General features: G+C 38.4%; 2 protein-coding genes across 4 annotated transcripts in view; one reads left to right on the top strand and one right to left on the bottom strand.

Annotated features, from left to right (window-relative positions):
- The first annotated feature begins 613 nt into the window (after positions 1 to 613).
- Positions 614 to 16,502, top strand: LOC110062662 (sodium- and chloride-dependent taurine transporter-like). 2 transcript variants are annotated; one of them, XM_020769608.2, is made up of 15 exons: positions 614 to 670; positions 777 to 867; positions 5,581 to 5,740; positions 6,636 to 6,767; positions 8,798 to 9,059; positions 10,113 to 10,245; positions 10,938 to 11,072; positions 11,253 to 11,356; positions 11,951 to 12,075; positions 12,418 to 12,530; positions 13,198 to 13,335; positions 13,640 to 13,742; positions 14,312 to 14,412; positions 15,051 to 15,218; positions 16,208 to 16,502. In XM_020769608.2, exons 3-15 carry the CDS (start codon positions 5,611 to 5,613, stop codon positions 16,322 to 16,324), a joined length of 1,761 nt encoding a protein of 586 aa, XP_020625267.2. In that variant the 5' UTR covers positions 614 to 670; positions 777 to 867; positions 5,581 to 5,610; the 3' UTR covers positions 16,325 to 16,502. The 2 variants fall into 2 exon arrangements, with proteins under 2 accessions (XP_020625267.2, XP_020625268.2); XM_020769609.2 differs by lacking the exon at positions 614 to 670 and adding an exon at positions 672 to 700.
- A 647-nt stretch (positions 16,503 to 17,149) lies between these two features.
- Positions 17,150 to 20,702, bottom strand: part of LOC110062664 (uncharacterized) — a 43,543-nt gene continuing 39,990 nt past the window's right edge. Inside the window, exon 7 of one of the 2 annotated variants that reach the window (XM_089284627.1) lies at positions 17,150 to 20,507. In XM_089284627.1, coding sequence (XP_089140753.1) covers positions 20,418 to 20,507 — 90 coding nt within the window. In that variant the 3' untranslated portion in view covers positions 17,150 to 20,417. The remainder of the gene's footprint in view (positions 20,508 to 20,702) is intronic. The other variant, XM_089284626.1, reaches the window with a different exon arrangement.

Here is a 20,702-nt window from a genome sequence, read left to right as displayed (position 1 = left end):
TTTACGCCAAGTTTGAGTGAAATCGGTGATTTGCGCTGTATCACCTCCTGTCTGGTTCTCTCATGGACACGCTCTTAAAATGGCCGCTCAAGAAGGCTATAGCGTGGGTCAAAAGATGAGTTATCTTTTAAGTTTAATTTTCTTACTGAACAGTTCTTGCACTGGAGGAATTAGGTATTTCAAATTGTAGGAGCTGTAGCCTTATAACTTGTCGTCGTAATAGCGGAGCTTAGTAACAGATATTGGTGCTCCGAGGAGGAGCACCAACATACGGTCTCCAAACCAGCAAGACCATAAGAAACAAACAAAAAAGGCCAGAGGGCCGTCTGATTATAAATCAATTGTAAATGGCTGCACGCAACAAATACAGAAGATTGAGAAACTTCAAACATGATGACGGGCTGGAAGAATTGAATATTTATGCATTATCCATTACGCAAAACTCTTTAAATTTTGCCAACACTTTTGGAGACAGCTCCCAGAGTTACATTTACTACTAGCAGTTGACAAATCAGTTTGCTTCTGACGCTTGGAACAAATAACAGGCCTCTGTGGATATCGCAAAAGATTTGCAAGACAGATATCAAATATGACAAATATCAAATATATGCATGCAAATATCTTAAGGCGGTGTTGAAGCAGAGTGTTGCTTCGCTAGTTCAAATGCCGGGTGCGTAAGAAACTTGTAACTGACTGCTTGGTAATTATAACAAAGAAACATGCACAGTCTTTCCAAGTTTGGTAGAAATCATAACCATTTACTCTTCTAACTACAGGTTGCTTACATTGATGGTACGACATCAAGATCACCTCAAGCTACCTCAAGAGACGAGAAACGAGGCCATTCACATATATTAAACATTAAAGGTCAGTGTTTTACACATCTAGTGTCTCGTTTAATTCGCATTTTAACTGGTTTTTAATCTTGCACTTTTTTGAGACAGTCAAACAAATTACGTTACGAAACACACAGCGCCATTCAATTGTAGAAACTACCTCTGTTTTGAATAGAGCAGCTGTAGACAAAACTCAGACAACGCCGTTGATATGTTAGAGTAGTCTCCTGACCTCCACACTCCGTCGCTGTTTGGAACACTCGTCACGTTTGCATTCACAACACTAATCTGTAACTTATCAAACATTGCAAAACATCTCTTCAGCATGCTAGCTGGGTAATAAGCAACCCTCGCCTGCCATATTCCCGCTCAACCGGCACCACATGGTCGTCAAGTTATGAATGATCTTAGCCTGTGTATTTCAATTTGGTTTTTCGTCTTTCAATTTTTCAATTTACCACTAACTTCCCTAAGTACAGCCGATCTTTGAACGATATATTTTTTAAGGGTTACCTGCACCACTTTAAAACCTCTGTTTTGATTCGTTCTTGTTAATCTGCACCTCTTTTGTTCTTAGGGCTGGGGAAATTGTTTGTGTTGTTTATCTTTTGTTTTGTTTGGTTATTTACAAAGAACCTTGTAAACGGTGCAGGTCAGTTGGTGATCATGAATGGAGGAGGGTCACTGAACTAACCTGACTCGACAGCTAGGAACTGCTTAAAATAGGCAGAGGATTACGGATAATAAAATGTCTCATCTCCCTATCTTTTAACTCATGTCTCTCCCTTCTCCCTAACATTTTTTCGCCGTTCCCTCCCCCCCCCCCCCCCACCTCCTCCTTTGAGCTTGAATTATATTCTCCCCGATTAGTGCTTAAATTAAACAGGAGTCTAAATTCCCTTCAAAGTTATGACTTTATTTAGAAAATTTGAGCTCTTTGAAGACCTACAGAAAACACAATTTAACACATAGTACCAGCTTTTCAATGAATGACGTATACTAGCTTCGCGGCTTATTCCAGAATATCAAGTACTTCTCCACATCTCAGTGGTTTTAGTTGTGGCTAAGTATTGATCATAACGGAACATGATTCTCAAGCGACGTTTTTACTCAAACTCAGGCATGCCGAAGTGATGCCAATAAAAATTTATCTGTGTTGATAAGAGAAATTTTTGAGCAACATCTTTAATTAAAAACCAGCGAAATCAGAAGTGAACGACGTTTCACGGTCCTCATGAAAGCAATATTGTCAATATCAACTGCAATGAAGTATTATGAATATCATTTCAAACCTACTGTATAAATGTGATTCTTTTTATTATCATTATTATCATTATTATTATTATTAATTCTTTTTTTTTCCTAAGATTTTTCTCAGTGGTATTCTTTAGTTTTTGTACATGGCTGATTTACTTGAAATATAATCGAAAACTCTGTACCTTTTTCTTATATAATAACTAAAAGTAACTTATTAAATAGAAGATATTACATGCCCGCGCCGGGATACGAATTTTATCTTCGAGTGTTCAACTCGATATCTCACGAGTGAGCTGCGCTCATTCGTGAGATATCGAGTTGAACACGAGATGATAAAATTCGTATCCACAAGCGGGCATGTAATATTCCGTTTATTGTATAAACATGCTAATGACGAATTTTTTTTACGATTTTCCGAAGATTTCCGAACACTTTCCGAAGATTTCCGAAGATTCTCGAAAAGTTGTCCGAAGGCGAGACAAACGTTTCTGAACATTTTCCGAAAATTTCACTAATGTTTATATAATAAATCTTGGTATTTCACTAGTGTTTACATAATAAATTTACAATATATTACATGTACTTTACATTACATTACACTATAAAACACTACTTAACTAACCCTTCACTACTATTTTTGTGGTTACTGGCTTTAGCCAGTCACCAATATGTCATCAGGTGCGTTAGTAAGTAATTCCGTGACTTTTCAGAAGCTTTCGCAGCAATGAATATCACGAAGTGAGACCGAAAACACCTCGAGATTCAATGATTGATTTTCGCCCTTTAAACACGAGTTTAAATGAAAATAACTGATTTTTACAGCTTAGAATTATTATCCTTTCATTGAAGATCGCATTTCGAATAAACTAACAATTTCGAGTTTGGCGTCGAGCATGGCGCTACGAACCCGGCTACGAATAAAGGCTTTTGTCGATTGTGATCGTAAAACTGGCATATTATGCTCTTAGCGCTGCTCAGAAATTTTGGAAATTATGCCCGAATTATACTCGTTTCTCTAAATTATGCTCCCCGCATCAAAATTATGCTACTTGGTTTTAAAGCAAAATAGATACAACAGGGCGAATAAAGACAAAACAAGGAATAATGCCGTCTGGAACCACCGTTTTCTACATTTCTAAGCATCCTGGCTTCATTTTGTATTAATTTTCGTTATTTCTTGACTTTGTAAGAAAATAGTGAAATCCAAGATGGCGGATCCAGGATGGAGGGTCAACCCTGTACCCACCCCCCCTCCTTTTTGCAATACGGTGGGGGTATGAAATGGATTAATTCGCTCTTAGAGTGTCCATACAGCCTACAGGGTTTTTGTGGTTTTGGTATCTCGATAACATCTAAAAATGTATTCAAACCAAAAAAATGAATTCCGATGCTTTTTAGCCATGAAATCAAGGTTTAAATTTCCCGCTTCGGCCACAACCAATGAAGTTGACCGCGTAATAAAAGATTGGTGACGAATGACGTCACTTCAGGAATGTCTCAAAGCTTCATGCTTTTATTTTGCTTGCCTGACAACCGCATTGTTTCAACAACTTTTGTTTGTTTTTTGTCGACGAAACTTCTTCACCGCCACTGAAACAACAGTGACCTGAACTAGCAGGATTTGGAAACTCCTGACTTGACGTCACGACCAATTCAGAAACCCAGACTCTTTTTTTGCACTGACTCACGGTCAACCTCATTGGGCGTGGTTGAAGCGGGAACTTTAAAGCTAGATTTTAGGGCGTTAAAATGTCGGAATCCAATTTTTTTTCTTAGAATACCTTTCCACACATTATAGAGATACCAAAACTACAAAAACCCTGTTGGCCGTATAGACACTTTAAAGACGGTTTCAATAAACGCTCCCAAGAGATTGAAGCTCTCTGTTCGGCTTTGTAAACTGCTGAACAATCTGAACTGGAACTTGGGAAGTGCTCAGATCGACGACGAGATCTTAGCGCTCAGTCAGCTCACTATCGAGCCCTATGCGCAGGGCATCACACCGACCCCAGGCGGCCCGGAGACAACAATAAGAGACGTTTTAGAAACAGAATAATAAAAAAGAAGTACATTTAAAACCAAATTACGTCATTTCGTGAAGGTCAGAAAAGCCGGATTATGCTAGCAGAACTAAATTTAGATAAAAGCTAAAAATTTTGCTCAGTTTGCTAAATTATGCAAAAATTATGTCAGCACAATCGACAAAAGTCACGATCCCGGCCAAAAGTAGTTGGGACACTTGAGCTGTATCACGTATCCTCCATCCCCCCTAATCAATATTGGAAAATATGGCGTTTTTTCCGACAAAAAGGGGAAAAAATCACCTGATTATCAACATTGAAAGTGGGGGGAGGGGAGAACTTGCTCCGTGTCCCAACTCTTTTGTCTGAGATTGTAGAAACTCAGAGCTACGAATTCAAAACGTAGGACATTGCAGACTCGTTTCCCCACGCTCTTCGACTTTACAAATGGAAATATTCACCTTCAGTGAGAATTCTTCGACAGGATTATAAAACGCTCTGCTGGCAAAAAGCCATCTGAACCAAGTTCACTTAATTTCTTCATACGGAAATTCTGGATTCTTTAGTACTGAAATACTGACAGATCAGGAATGTTTGCTTTATATAAGCTTATATTCAGAAGAATAATTTCAGCGTCGTCTGTTCACCACCGTTTAATACGGCTCAAAACAGTTTCCAACACTTAGATTTTGATGGGTCGTTATAACCACTCTTTATCACTTGATGCTAAAATCATGGTATCAAAAAACTGCCCAGTCATTGGTGAACACGTTGTTATCATTTTCGTGACACAATAGGTTCCCATAGCAACAGTATAACCTGCTAAAAACACCCTTAATTACAGATTTAGGGGCTTATAATTCAAAAACGGCACGGTGAAATTTTTTGTTGTCAAATTTTGATAAGCACGATAAGATGCAACTTTTAGCAAAGTTTGAAAAACATTCTGTAGATAGGGTTCAGAGCCACCTTAAATTTTCAAAACTTTAAGGTGGCTCTGAACCTTATGTACAGCTTTTAAAAAAAAAATTATAAAACTTAATACCTATATAATATCAACTAATAATGAAATTCAAGCTGATGTTTTATTACTGTTATTCCAACATGTCTCAGCTTCATGTTTAGGAGTTTTTTGTTTGATTTTGTCCATCGGTTATCTTCCTCTGCATCACTCTCGCTGTCAGAATTATTATTGTGATCCGCCTCTAAGTTCCTTGTGCAGTCGTCAAACTTTTCATTTGTTGGGTTTGTTTGGGTTTGTTTGGGTTTGTTTGCTATTGTTTACGATGACGATCATATTAGTTATGTTTTTACAGTTCTGAAGTCAAAGCTAAATATTAAAGAATAGAAAAAATTGCGAAATTTAATACTCGCGAAATATGGAGCTTGACTTTTCGCGAAATTAAATACTCGCCAAATTTAGTGAGAATACGTTATATATATTATATTTATTATTCTTTGCACAGTTTTCCTTTTACTGGAACTGGAAATTCAAAATGGCAGAGGTTAAAGTTGAACGAGAGACTTGGACGGCAAAGTTTGATTTCATACTGGCTTTGATGGGGTTTTCCATCGGCCTTGGAAATATTTGGCGGTTTCCTTACCTGTGTTTCAAAAATGGCGGAGGTGAGTGCTTGAAGTACATGACCGATATATAGTCTATTTGGTTAGCCATTCCATTATTAGGGAAAATTAATCACCGAGCGACCTCGTTTCTTTTCACTGAAGATGACCCTTGCATACGGCTGGTTCGCCTGAAATTTGAATTGACCAATCAGGGCTCAGCAGGCATGAAAAATTGTACGGTCCTGACGTCGAATGTATATTAACAGGAAAGGCATTGAAGTCGGGCAACATTTCTTACAAGACACGGCATTGAATATTTATGAAAAGGGATTTACAATTTCAAAAACCATATCAAATTAGAAATTGAAAAATATGAAACATTTTGTGTCTGCAAGCTTGGCGACCCGTGTTCAGCAACTCGCTCTTCCCTCGTCGAGTGTCACCGGGTAGGGTAATAATTGTGTTATTTTGAAAAAATAGATGTAGTTCCTAATCAAATTAAGCCCCGGTTTTCGAGTTAAGTATTAGAAGAGGCCAAAGCAACTCAAGTTTTGTCTATTATCGACATTATCGTATCGTTTCGACTTGACTAAATTCGGTTTTGACTGGCTCGTACTGCGTGCGCAGTCACCGTATGTAAGGACCCTTAATTAGTTCGAAGAGGAAAAGGTTATAAAACCTACCAAATTCCTAGCTTCTGGTTATCTGTAAAGCTTTATCTCTTCAGTAGGCCGGCATAAGAATTCTCCTTTTTCACTGTACTGTACTTTTATTGTCCCAGTTTAACATAGTTCATAACCAATCCCTAACAACCAAGACTGTAGGAATGCATATGTGTGATATTTGTCTATTTTCAAGTCATTGTAAATCTCCTTATTGGTTTCGAACACAGCTTCCTACCTGAAATATTTAGTGGTTAATATCTGGTTAATTGTGGTTGACATGTACATTTCAGGTTGTTTTCTCATCCCCTACTTAATTTGCCTGGTCGTGGCAGGAGTACCGGTTCTGGTTTTGGAAATTGCTTTGGGACAGTACACAAGTCAAGGCGCAATCACTGCGTGGAAAATTTGCCCTCTTTTTCAAGGTACTACTAAATAACTGTAATGCACCATCTGAGGTAAACTGAGGGACCATGGCTTATGGTATCGGAAGCTAACAGACCTCGCAACCTTTAGTGAATGTAACATCTGAAAATTTCTTCTCGTACTCATTTATTACAGTGTTTCATCAAATTTAAACAACAGAAATCATAGCCGTGACGAAGTTAGGATTTATTTATTTATTTATTTATTTATTTATTTATTTAACTTCGTCGAACTAAAATACTTAACTTATACAAACCAAAATTCATTAGGCAGGGAGACCACTACAGCGTAGGCAATTGCTGATGTTAATATGCATAGATTTTTGACGCTTACTTCTTAGTTTTAGTTTCGATTGAAAGGATATATCAAACACTCGAAATGTGTTTTACCCCATTTCCAAACACCTCGAAGTTTTTCAGATGTACTCCTTTACGCGTGGTTTTTCAACCCTCTTCTCGGTCTTTGGAAATGTGGTAAAACGCGGTCTTTCGTGTTTGATCTTTAGTAGCAAAATGATAAATAAAATGTTAAGGTTCTGCCTTATGCACGTTATTGTTCCCAGTTTGACATTTTTTATTCACCTCTGTGACTTTCCAGAAGCGAAGCCACGTGTAGATTAGGACTTAACCCCAGGAGCTTGAAACATTTTCTAGCCTGACTCCAAAAAATAGTCGGAAGTGATTCATATTCACTTACAGGCGGACCACTCTATGTGTTCGTGGTTAATAATAGGCCATATTCGTATTCTCGGTATAGGATTGGAACTAGTTTCCAACTGAGGCTAATGCGGGAAGTCTTTTCACATGTAAATAAAATTTATATCTTTGTAATGATATTCCCCGCATGAGCCTCCATTGCAAGCTAGCTCCAGTCCAATACCGAGAATACAAATATGGCCTATTTTTTATATGAAACGAACAGAATCTATGAGAGTTATGAATAAAGCTCTGAAAATTGCGTAAAATTGCATCTCGGTCTGAATATCCCAATAAAGTTAAATGAAACATTAATCGACTCATGTATGGTTTTTTTCGCCTTCCTGGACCGTCTGAAGCGTCTTTTTACGAAATTACTTTTGGCCAGATACCGGTAAGAGGTCTTACCGGTACCTTTCCGTCAAATTCGAACTGATGTGACTTTCCAGGAGAGAAGCCACGTGTAGATTAGGACTTAAACACTCGAACGCTTGAAACACTCGAACGCACATTGTAATAATTCCAAAGAAACCAGGTCGCAGTAAAATCAATCGTTAGCGTTTATTGGAAGGGAGCGAGGAGTCAACAATATAGGAATTAGGATAACAAAAAAGAGGTGTATTTGTAATGCGAAGTCGTAGTTATGGTTACGGTTGTGATACAAAAGGCTTAAGTAAGCTAATACTAGCTAAGATACAAAACATAAATCAAGGATACTAATGGAACATAGATCTTAAACTGTAACGACACGGTTACGACTAAAAATATGTAGCAAAGACTCACTTTGATCTTGCTCCTGCGAAGGTAGTAATTGAAGAAACGATTAGCGGAACGTAGGCGGCGCAACTAAACTGATGAAAACATGGTGCCTCTAATTATATGACTCCAAAGGTTATATTACGAAACTTGCATTGATCACAGCAATCACAGCATGAACAGCAAGAATTTAAAAAAATGTACAAAATCGTTAACGAGTAATAATTATGTAAACAAAACTAAGAAGAAAACGAGTTACGAAAGTAGCAACCTCAATTCTATTCTTAACACATTCCAATTGCCATTCGATTTATTATTGGCCCTCTGATCTTTTCAGGTCTATGTTCATATAAATATGCCTGCCTTAGCTTGTTTCTACTTCGAGGTAAAAATAATTGTTATACACTATGACACAGCCCCGTCAGAAGCTTAGAGATTTATGGAACAACCAGAGAACATACAAAAAAGAGTTTCTTCAGAAGCTTAGAGATCTCTGGTGGAACCAGAGGATGTAAACACAGTTTAAAGGAGTATTAAATGTACCATAAAGATCAATCAAAACTCTACCTTTTACCTAGGTATTGGCTACGCAGGTGTGCTGGTTATGCAGTATATTAATATTTATTACACCGTGATTCTTGGCTGGGCCCTATTTTACATGTTCGCGTCCTTCCAGTCAAGACTTCCTTGGTCACATTGTGGAAACGAATGGAACACTCCAAACTGCGTGGTTTACAGCGAGGAAAGCCAAACGAGTAAGCTGGTAACAAATTCTACAATCCTTACAAACGCGACAGTTACAAGTGCAACTAAGGTGTCAGCAAGTCAGGAATACTGGAAGTAAGTAGAACAGTGTTCCAGCTAATATACCTTTCCAGCTTTAAAGCCTGGTTTTCACTACAACATAAGCGTAACCACAAGCATAAGCATAACGGTAGTAAGGATACCCACAACACAAGCACAAGCATGTAAGCATGCACAGAATGGATAATTACCTTATTTTCGGTTTCATAAACCTCCTCGATGCAGTAAAACAAGATGGAGGACTTATGCTTACGCATAAGATTACGACAGCGCGTTCGCAATTGACATACGCATAAGCACAAGCTTGTGCTTATGTTGCAGTGAAAACCAGACGTAACAGCCATCAGTGATCGATAATGATCAATTTTGTTTCTCAGATTATCATTTTATATCAAGTTGTCCATATATGCCATGAGAATAAAACATTGTCTATCGAAGGAAACCTTTTTCTTACGATAGATACAAAATAGAAGAATATCACAGGGTATCGTTCGGTCTAGCAATCGACCAGTGATATTTTAACGTCAGAGCAGACATAAATACATTAATTCTTAGGGTTTACTGTGTAAACTACACCCGCTCAAGCAAAGGTCTTTCTCAAATCCAGGCAGGTAGAATTTCAAATGGGAAATCTGCACGTCAGAAATCGGAAATGAAATCATTGATGCAGAAAGCAGGAATGTTATTCTCCTAATATGTTTCAATTTGATGTTAATTATAACACGCACAATGATGACTGAAAAGTGATCGGACGCTAAATTGCCATTTTGTTTTCTACCGGTGTGTTTTCCGTCCTTCACGGCATGAACGAAAGAAATCAGCGTTTTCAGTTTTCCAACACCATTTATCTCGACAGGATTTCCACAGGCTGTAGCTTAAAGAAGCGAATTGTTTTGAATTCAATTTTTAATAAAGAAAATTACGCACAGTCCCTGGCGTTATCAATTTCTTTTCCCGCCAAGAATATCGTGTTAACGATGAGCAATTGCCTTATTAGTTATCTTGTGCGGTGATTGGTAAATCCCTTTGCAAATACCACAATATCCGGTCAACTCTTAATCTGATTATAAACGTTCAGTGTTTCATTAGTTATAGGGTATTACGTCTTTCTGATGGTTTTGGTGAGCCAGGACAAGTGAACTGGGACCTAGCGCTGTGTCTGTTGTTGGCTTGGATTATCTGTTACCTGTGCGTGTGTAAAGGAGTCAAGTCCAGTGGCAAGGTATAGCCTCTTTTCTCGACAGAATGAACTTGCTAAAGAATAGAGCCAAAAAACGTGCACTCAACCCCAGTGGTGTGGACTCCGATATAAAAGGGACGGTGTGCTCACCGTACCCCTCAGAGGTTAAAAAAGTGGATTTGGTACTTCTCAGGGTGTTCGGCTTCAAAAGGTTCCACAGCCGGAGCTTTCGCGGTTTTAAAATGCGTTGCTTTAGAATTGTTACCTCCTAGGGGTGAAAATAATTTCAAGCCACGCCCACAAAATAGGGCCTTAGTACCTCTTAGAATTCTATACAAAATTCCCGACGAGCACCCCCGTCCTTTTTGTATGGGAGTCCCCCCGCCTCCCGGGGGTACTCAACTTGGCGATTGCGGAAAACCAAATTGCAAGGACGTTCTCAGTAACGTGTCATATGATATGAAACAAATAACGGACAAATAAAAAGGGAGATAATAGGCCATTTCCAAGTTCCCTTGTCAGCTCTGTTTAAAAAACGAGTCCTAGTTTAAAACCTTTCATATGAAGATGAGTTTGGTTTCATAAAAAAGTGAATCGGTTCTTATGGATGGTTTCGCACAAAGACTAGATTTGGCACAGAGTTAAAAAACACCTCGAAATGGGCAATTGTTGCAAGGTCTGTATAAAGTTAATTTTACAGACACTCCATTTATGCAAGACGCCATCTTTTCCAGGTTGTGTACTTCACTGCTACAGCTCCTTACCTGCTATTGACGGCCATTCTGATCCGTGGAGTCACATTGCCGGGAGCCGTTGAAGGAATTAAGTTTTACCTTACACCCGACCTCTCAAGATTAAGCGATGGCCAGGTTCTCATATTTTACTCTGTCGCTTTTTTTGCACTTTATAGGCAGCCTTGTGCCTTGCGTCTTTGTTAAGCTTCAAGGGTCGCTGTTTGAATGGAAAGTACAAGAGGTCCATTTGTGGCCATTTTTTTTTTTTACTTTGTTTTATATTTCTCGATAAGTTACTGCTGTCTGTCTTCTTAGGTCTGGATCGATGCAGGAACGCAAGTATTTTTTTCGTATTCAATTGGAAATGGAACCTTGACGGCGCTGGGAAGCTACAACAAACGTAAAAACAACTTTTACAGGTACATTAATATAGCAACACTTGCACTAGTTAGATTTTTTTTGCAGTAACCTTTCTGATTGGCCACACTAGACGAAATCATCTTTATTATGGGTAGTCCTCTTTGTTCAGTTGGTCAGCTAAAGGGATCTGCTAAATCAATTTGACGACTACGAACCAATGTAACAAGACCCCAGCAAAGAGTAATCTTTTAGCAGTGCGACAGGCACATGTATCATACATGTTAAGGTGTTGAAGGTGCTGATGTTTTGTGATACTGAATTAGTCTTGTTACAACGAGAAAAAGTTGCCTTTTGTTGAAAAAGTTACGAAAACAGACGCCACAAGGTAAGGAAGTACACAAACCACCAAAAGGAGAAGAATTATGAGGATCAGATTTGCCGCTATGAAGCTCGTACCAGAGTGTACGTTTAGGGGATAAAGATTTCTTTAAAATTATTTCACTCTGCATAAATTTCGGTTTGTCTCTCTAAACTAAGAGCCACCTTGCTTGTATATGTGTAGAGGCATTCAATTTATTGATATAAACGTACCATGCATCGTAGTTACTCTTTAAAACCTGTTCTTTGTTGCCTATTTTCTTGCTCCTCTATAGGGATTCAATATTGTTCACATTATTTAACAGTGGAACAAGTTTCTTTGGCGGATTTCTGATCTTCTCTGTGCTGGGATTTATGGCCAAAAATCAGGGAGTGGATATCAAAGATGTGGCCACGTCAGGTGCTTGTCACTGTTTGACAGTTACGACGTGGATGCACGTACAGAATCAGAAGCGGGGGGAAACCAAGTGGAGTTTTCTGAAAATTCTTGCAGAAGTTGCTCAAGGAATTCCGACTCATTTTGTAAAACAGAAAGAAACACCTCGGAAAGGGTGCTATTATAATATTTTATATTAGCAGAGTGTGAACCACTAACACCGACAATTACAACGTGGAGTTACCCAATTGTTTTGGATAAAACTTCCAGTCATCTTTAAACTTTTTACACCTTCATCAAGCTGCATGTGCATTATATAAAATTCTCCACTTCCTGGGATCAGCTTCTATTTTATTTCTCTTCCAGGTGCAGGACTTGCTTTCATAGTTTATCCAGAAGCGGTAGCTCAGATGCCTTTAGCTCCGCTGTGGTCTGCTCTGTTCTTCTTCATGATACTCCTGCTTGGTCTAGACAGCGAAGTAACTAACTAATCCGAACGAGTAGGCAGACTGACTGGATGGCTGACAGATTAAGGCCCGGTCCACAGTGCACCGGATAAATTTGAAAACGCAGCTTCACACTAATCCACATTAATCAGTCACGAAAACGAAAACGGAGGTTTCCGAAAACGATCTTCAAACCGGAGGGATTTGAAAACATTTTGAAAAAGGAGCTTTTCGGAAACGATGACACTACGATAATCACGTGATTTTCCTGCCCGAGTTTTCCTCAAACACAAATCCAAAATTACCGGTGATTATTGCGTTTTAAAATTCCTCCGGCGTAGTGTGGACGGAAAACATTTGATGCGTTTTTAGAGTGAAAAGGCTCTTTTCAATTTTCTCCTGCGTGGTGTGGAAGGGGCCTAACAGTCTGACACATTGACAGACTGATAGACTGCAAGACCGGCAGACTCACTGACTGAGAGACTGACTAATTATTATCCAAGTACAGGAGCCTTTGTTTCCAACAAAGAACAGGGTGGTTTGGAACAAGATCTAAAGCCATGGAGGTGGACTGTAATTTACAAACTTGAAAAATTTAAGATGTGCCATCGGCGTTATTGCACCATATTAAGTTGCTCGACATCTTTCACCTCATTTTATACCTTTATGAGACTGATTTGAATTTTTTGCATGCCTCAAGTTTGTAGGTATCGAAGGTGTTGTGACGGCCATCGTTGATTGGTTACCGCATCATCTTAGACGTGGATACCGCAAGGAACTGTTCACCGCCTTTGTCTGTTTTATCTGGTTTGTCGTTGGGTTGTCGATGGTTACTGAGGTACGACACTTTTATTTTCTTCAATCCATGCTACAATAGTTTACTAGAACCAATTTTGACCTTTTCAGCCTAGACAGACCATACTAGTACTATTCGGTTCAAACCATTAGAGATGTTTCAAACAAGTAAAGTTTTCATTATATCTCACTGGCCTTCAACGGTGACAGAATCATGACAAGAAAACGAAAGTGTTAGTTATATCTTATCGCATGCTTGTGGTAGCCAGTCCTTCTCCGCAGTGATGTACATGTGTGTGTCCATAAATCCTGAAAATGTGTAAATCTTAATCGATGGTTTTTTCTAGGGTGGAATGTATGTCCTGCAATTGTTTGACGCCTATTCTGGTAGCGGATCAGTTCTCCTGGTGGTGGTCTTCTGTGAAAGTTTGGCCATAGGTTGGCTGTATGGTGAGAAGCAATTTATAGCATTTGCCTTCTTCCACTTCTGGGTGAAGTGTGTTGTAAATTCTATATCTAGTGTCGGGCTCGAGCCGTACCGGAATCACTGGGCTGAGTTCTTGGGCGAGACAACTTCTTCTCAGAGTGCCTCCCAACACTAAGCATAAAATATCATATTTAGTTATTTAGACAATCTGACTGCAATCCCGAGACTGAACCATCCAAGACTAGAGGAGCATCTATCCAGGGGAAGTGGCAATCAGGTTCCTTGTCGCTCCATGCTACAAAAGCCGTTGTAAAGCACTTAAAGTGTGAACCACTAAGCATTAGTTTTTGTGAAAAATTTACATCTGAGAAAAATTCTTTAATGCAGTTATACTTAATTTTTGGTTGTGGAAATGGAAAAATGATTAGCAAGACTTAATGAAGATGAACGTGAACAGTTATGCCAAATAAACCATGTCAGTTTTTTCCTGTTATATCTCCTCAAAAACCGTAAAAAAACGTGCGAATACGACTGGATTCATAACTCTAAGTAAATACGTAATTTACAATACAACTTAGCATTCTATTGACAGGTCGCCATCGTTTCTATGATGACATGGAAACCATGCTGGGATTTCGTATCAATCCGTGGATTGGTTGGTGCTGGTGTTTTTTCGCACCCATTTTTTGCTTGGTGAGTATATTCATTAGTTGAGTCCTATTTTTGATACTGTTACTCCAGTTGTAACACCAATTATTAAGTCCAGGACAACCAGCTTTAAGAAATGCTTTTGAAAAATTAAAGGTGGAAAAGTTAGTCAAACGCAAACTTAAAAAGACTGAAAAAATTTCAAAGCCTGGTATAGTTGCATATCTGCAAGTCGCTTTGGACAATCTTGGGATGGCTTCTAGTCGTTTCCGGAGGCTTCAGAGGCCTTGAGCGATATGCGGGAATGTTAACGGCGACAGACAGCAAATAACGAAAAATACCTATTGTCTAAAGCATTATAAAGCAATTCGGTCTTTTTAAGTATGCTATAAATGAACTCCATCGAGGAGGCGATCACCCATGCAAACATTGCATCAGTTGCCCTGTAGATGGCCGCGGAGAAAATGGTACTTTGCAAACCTTGTCAAGCGTTTGCTTGATTGTGTGTCCGTCATAACCGAGTCTATTTTCTAAATGCAAATAGAAAAGACTTTGAAATGTGCCCTTATATTGCACAGCACATTTGGTATATAATGCTGAAATACGTATGCGCACTTGACTTAACAACCGGGGCACATACCTTTCCATCGATACTGATCAAACTTTTAATTTTAATCTTACAGTTTATCTTCGTCTTCCAATTTGTGACGTATTCCCCACTGTCGTATGACAATTACAAGTATCCAGACTGGGGTCAGGTGATTGGTTGGCTGCTGACGTTATCCTCATTGTCCTTAATTCCTGCGGTGATGATATTCAAGCTAATCAAGACCACTGGTACTATGAAAGAGGTAAATATCTCCCGGAGTGGTTTTTATTTCAAGTATTAAGCGTGGGTTAAGGAGCTTCTCAATGAATACCAACTGAATTGGTTGGCTTATGGAATATATTCATTTTAATCTTCTTTGTCTGAGTATGGGGTCTATGACTCTTTTTCGGACCATTTCTGTTTTTGTTAATTTGTTGTCATTAAACTGTAATAAATAGATACGCGTACGACCAGTACAAAACGTCCAAGAAGAATAGAAGGCCCGTACTATGATAAGCATGCAATGGAGTTTGCCTTAATGTGACCACACCAGCCATGAACACCCCGTGTGACTTTCATGAAGTCAACAGAATGACGTAGAAATCCCACAGTCTGGGTTTCACAAGGAGCAATATTGATTGCACTGACGAGCTTAATGTTACAGCCTTAATTATCAAGATGACCAATCCGACCTTCAAAATTAACCGTCGCTCATAATATATGTTAAAGTTGGAGGAATGGCCAATTTCCTTTATGGGGCGCGCCCGCAGTGAATCATGGTAGTTGTAGTCATCAAAGCAAATATTCAGTCCTAGATGATGGATACAGCTACCATGATTCCCTGCAGTCGCAACTTAGAGAGGCAACTGGGAATTGATCATAATGTCTATTAGAGGTAGGAAAAGGAGAGGCGGATAAGACAATTTCTTGGGGCGTTCTCCAAGTCTCTTTTTTAGTGTGGATCACTTTGCACGATTTTTTTTGTCATGTTTTTCTAAGATGAGAATATTTTTTTCTTTTTGTAATTACCCAACCCTCTCTCCATCAAAATTATAATGGTTCATCCCTTATACAAGAAAGCGATTACGCTAAACAGGCCAGGTAACTCAGTCTCCTCTTTGCATAGGAATATTACGAAAGGCAGTATTGTACGGGAATGCGATGTCCATAATTTTTGAAAGCCAGAATATTATCATGGGAGAACGTACATTTACATGTTGTGTTTTTGTTATTGTTTTTTTTTTTTTTCAGCGTTTGATCAAACTAATAACACCCGACCTGATGGACAAAGAAGCCAATCAGAAAGTGCTTCTCGGTGACCTAAGGGAAAAGAACGGAGATGAAATGCTGTTGACAAGCACTTTGTAACTTGCATTTTCTGCCTTTTTGTGCATTCTACAATCTCAAAGTACATATACTCAATGCGGTTTGTTACTCAACATTTAAATTTATTTCCTAATGTGTAAAGGAAAACCACACAAGACTTTTGACGTACATGTATGCCTGAACGTGTGACAATTGATGATTAAAAGTGGGCATTAAGGGATCATATCTTTTACGTTTGAATATATTTCAGTACGCAATTATGTTTGTACCTAATTCACTCGAATTTTGCTGACCACCTGACTACATCTGAAAATATTCGACGTCCTCGAAAATTCTTGGGACATCTTAGGGCATGAACGATCCTCGGGCATGATCGATCTTCAGGCACGATCGATCTTCGGGTAAACACTAGCATCTTGGACAATGTTCGGGAACCTTCAGAGTCACTTTTCCTTCGACGAACAATAGAGCCAATACATTACATACTACAGTCATGTTTCTGTGAATAAAAGGGTCTATAACAACCAAAAAGATTTACCAATAACATCGAGTTAGGCCATCCCCTTGTTCGACCGACCCAGCTTTTCGCCTTTTCGCGAGTGCTTCCGCAGCTTTTTGGGTTCACCCAAACTTTCACGAGTGCCTCTATTTGGAAATCACTACGAGAACAAGGAAGGAAAATCCTTCGCTTATGTGGATTATCGAAATGTAAATTCTCTTTACTCGCGCCGTCATTACATCAACAGCGCATGCTAGTTCTTTGTTCCTATCGAGTTTTAGAAATACGCATTTAGCACGGGCTCTCGTTCAGAGTGTTTTCTACAATTAACAAAAAACCGAAAGTTTAAGAAATGAAGAAACAATATGTACTAATAATTTTCTTTATTTATAATTGACAAATGTTTTCAGGTGTAGCTTTGCTCATAGAAGAATAAACCTAATTAATTAAGAAAATATTTTAAATCGGTTGAACAAGATGCATTATTTTTCCAACATACAGTCGAACCTCTCCTTACGGACACCACTGAACCAAGGAAACCTCTATAATTATTATGGACAGTTCAACAGTTCAACAGACTATTTTACAGTTGTCTGCTCAGTGACCTGGCCTTTGGATGGCAGCGAGGCTGGAGTTGACCTTGTTTTGACACAGACCTCACTGCTTTTGTTGTGTAAAACAAGTTGTTCTGATGCTAACTAGGTGCATTTACCCGACAAAAACAGTATGCTCTGTATCAAAACAAGGTCAACTTCAGCCTCGCTGCCATCCAAAGGCCAGGTCACTGAGCAGACAACTGCAAAATGGTCTAATAGACCAAGAGAAACCAGGATTTTACATATTCTCTACCTCTATAATATGAACACTTTCGTGATACACTCGGCTCTCGCCTTTAGCTGTCCGTATTAAAGAGGTCCCACTGTATATGCTGTGGTTTAATTTCAACCTTCGGTACGATTTCGTGTTTCCCTCTGTTCTGGTTTATGGTGATACATTCTATTAAAAATTGGGCCAATGGATAATGAAATTCGAGAGTTTTCATTGGCTTAGCCATCATGGGTTATGAGCAATGATATCATGCTCTACAAATATGGTAAGCGTGCGCGTGATTTTTGGGGCATTTTTATTTTTGTTTTAGCCTAATTTCTATATTTTGTGGGCGTTTTTAATAAAACGATTATTCCACTCGCGCTTGTTGGGGTTGGATTATAGCCAACTCGGCGTGTATCTACCATCTCATATCCAACGCGCGCTCGTGAAATAATTGTTCAATAATGTATACGAAACAAGGGACAATACAAAAATACCAAGGGCAATATTGAACAACAACAAGGAGACTCATTCCAAAGACTGCCTTCCAGTGTCAATTACTATTTTTCAGGGCTATAGACAAAAATGCATGCCAAAAGAACTGTCAAATTCATTAACAACTAACATAAAAAGGAGGCTGAACTATTTTTTAATGATATTTTAACGGGAAGCTTTCTCACCCGTAGGTGATCTACAGAAAGGTCCCGATCCAAAATAACATTAAATTATTAAAAAATAAATACACAAATTAAAAAAAATATATTAAAAATACAAAAGTAAATTATAGACTAATACATTTTAAAAAATTACTTTTAAACTGACATATGGTGTCAGAGTTCTTCAAGTCACTGTCCAAGGCATTCCAGTCTTTAAAGGCATGATAACAAGTTCTATCCGAACGTTACATCTGGTGACCATCAGGGTTATAATTAACGACAACAAAACAGTTGTCATGATTTACATAAACTTTTGTCAGTGACCAACTCTTAACCCTATTCACTTTGGTCACTGGTCACATCTTAATTCGCTAACATTTGTGCAACTTTCCTTTTTATTTCTACATTTTTTTTTTGCTATGTATTGCAATTAAGACAGGCCAAAATATTAAAAAGTAGTTGTTCTCTACTGCCAAAATGACTACAACACATGGGCGACCTGGCTTTATGGTTGTGTCAGATTTACACTTGCAACAGCGTGACTTATTTCGTTAAACACTTCTACTTGACAACCTTAAAACGAAGCTTACGTAGTCAGTCCTGATTCTACACGTAGCTAATATTTAAAATGATAGCATTTTTTCATCATTAGTTAAAAATAATGATGGTCTGCACCCCGACCGTTCGCGTTTTCGTTTTTGGTTTGAAATTTGAAGCTGAAAAAATCAAAATCAAAAACCAAAGGACAAAAGACAAAAGATAATATATAAAAAAATTAAAACATTAAATACAAACCAACCAAAAAATTGGAAAACAATGGGTCGCTAAAAACAAAAACAAAGATGTGAAAATAAAATAAAACAAAAAGCAAGCCAAAAACAAAACGTAAAAACAAAAATGGCAAACAACATACCAAAAGCAAAATATGAAAAAAGAATGGTCAGTGACCTTTGGAATGGGGTACTACGACTTACACCCTACAGAAAGATTAGGACGTATTACAAACGACACACTGTATTGACACATGCAAGAAAGAAAGGCTACGATCTCAGATACAGTTAGTTGGGCACTTTCTCTCTCGCTCCCTTCAACGTTTCAAAACACCTAACAAAGGAGGGGAAGGAGAGAAAGGCATAGCGTCAACAAAGATACATGTATTCAAACCTATAGGGGAATCTTTACTTGCAACATTTGCCTCATTAACATAAGCGATTCAGTTACTGATGGAGCTACAAAAAAAACTTAGTTCTGAATATTGAAAGGTCATGACACGAATAACTCTGCCAAGGAATCTGAACACAATGTGTTAATGCTTTTTGTACGACGCGGGTTTAGAAACTGGAAATTTACAAAGATAGTATGACAACATTAGTGCTTTTGCCACCCACACATTTTGCAGTTTATGAAAGGCAATTTCTCCTTGAATAGTACACCAAAGAGCATGATGTGAGGCAAAATGTAAGCTGTGACGTCAGCAAGGATGCCCCCATAGCTGTGCCGGGAATTGTATTTCACTTTTCTGCTTTGTATAAAGTCTCCAGCAATTTATGGTATGTCAGGGAAATTGAAGTTAACCTTTCTACCTTGTATAACAAGTTTCAAACAATGTGTAATATGTTACAGATACAGTACAAATCAGAGTGTTACTAGCAAAAACACTCTTGTGCGATAATTTTCAAATTCCTACGTAAGTCCCTTAAGATCTCAACATAAAAGTTCTTATTAACGTTCTCACATTGTAACACTAATAGAACTTCCTAAGGGTTTGAGAATTTAATATAATGATATATATTATGACGTTTTCCATGATAAAATTCCATTGCAAAATATATCTAATCATTCTCGCATTTTACTATTCTACTCCAATATCTTACAGAAGTAAATAAACGGCGTCATTTACATTTTTTGGTTTCTTTGTTATACAGAACAAGTAGATTCTATGTTGCCGTATGTCTGTTCAGTAATTGATCACAGATGATGTCAAAAGGTGGTAAAAATGTGTCACACACGCGCCTAACGGCTCGATCGTGTGCCACCAATTACTGAACAGACGCGCGGCAACATGGAATCTATCTGTTAATTTAATATTATCAGCAGAGACCGAAAAATTAAGGGACTGCAAAGTTAAAGGCATCCATGTCTTTTCGGGAACAAAACGAGAAATCTCTCCCTATATCTCGGCGTACCCGTCTTTATTGCATTTCCGATAAAGGGAAGAACACACACCCTTGATACAGCCACAAGTGAATACAACTCCATCCTGAAGACAAAAAGCGAAAAAGAAAAGTCTTTCACTATTTTTCCCACAAACAGGTCGTACTGGATTTGCCCTGCACTGAAAGGTAAAAACTAAAGTCTGGCCACCCACGGGTCATGTGCAGTTGGATTTGAATGATTTTCAGGTTTGCTTAGAAAAAATTAAAATCATTTGTACTATTTACTTGTATATTAATCT

Source organism: Orbicella faveolata, unplaced genomic scaffold (genome assembly GCF_042242905.1).
Source record: "Orbicella faveolata isolate gen_17 unplaced genomic scaffold, um_ofav_v1 contig_13, whole genome shotgun sequence".
In the NCBI taxonomy this organism is placed as follows: domain Eukaryota; kingdom Metazoa; phylum Cnidaria; class Anthozoa; order Scleractinia; family Merulinidae; genus Orbicella; species Orbicella faveolata.
This window is presented reverse-complemented; position numbering and strand designations above follow the sequence as displayed.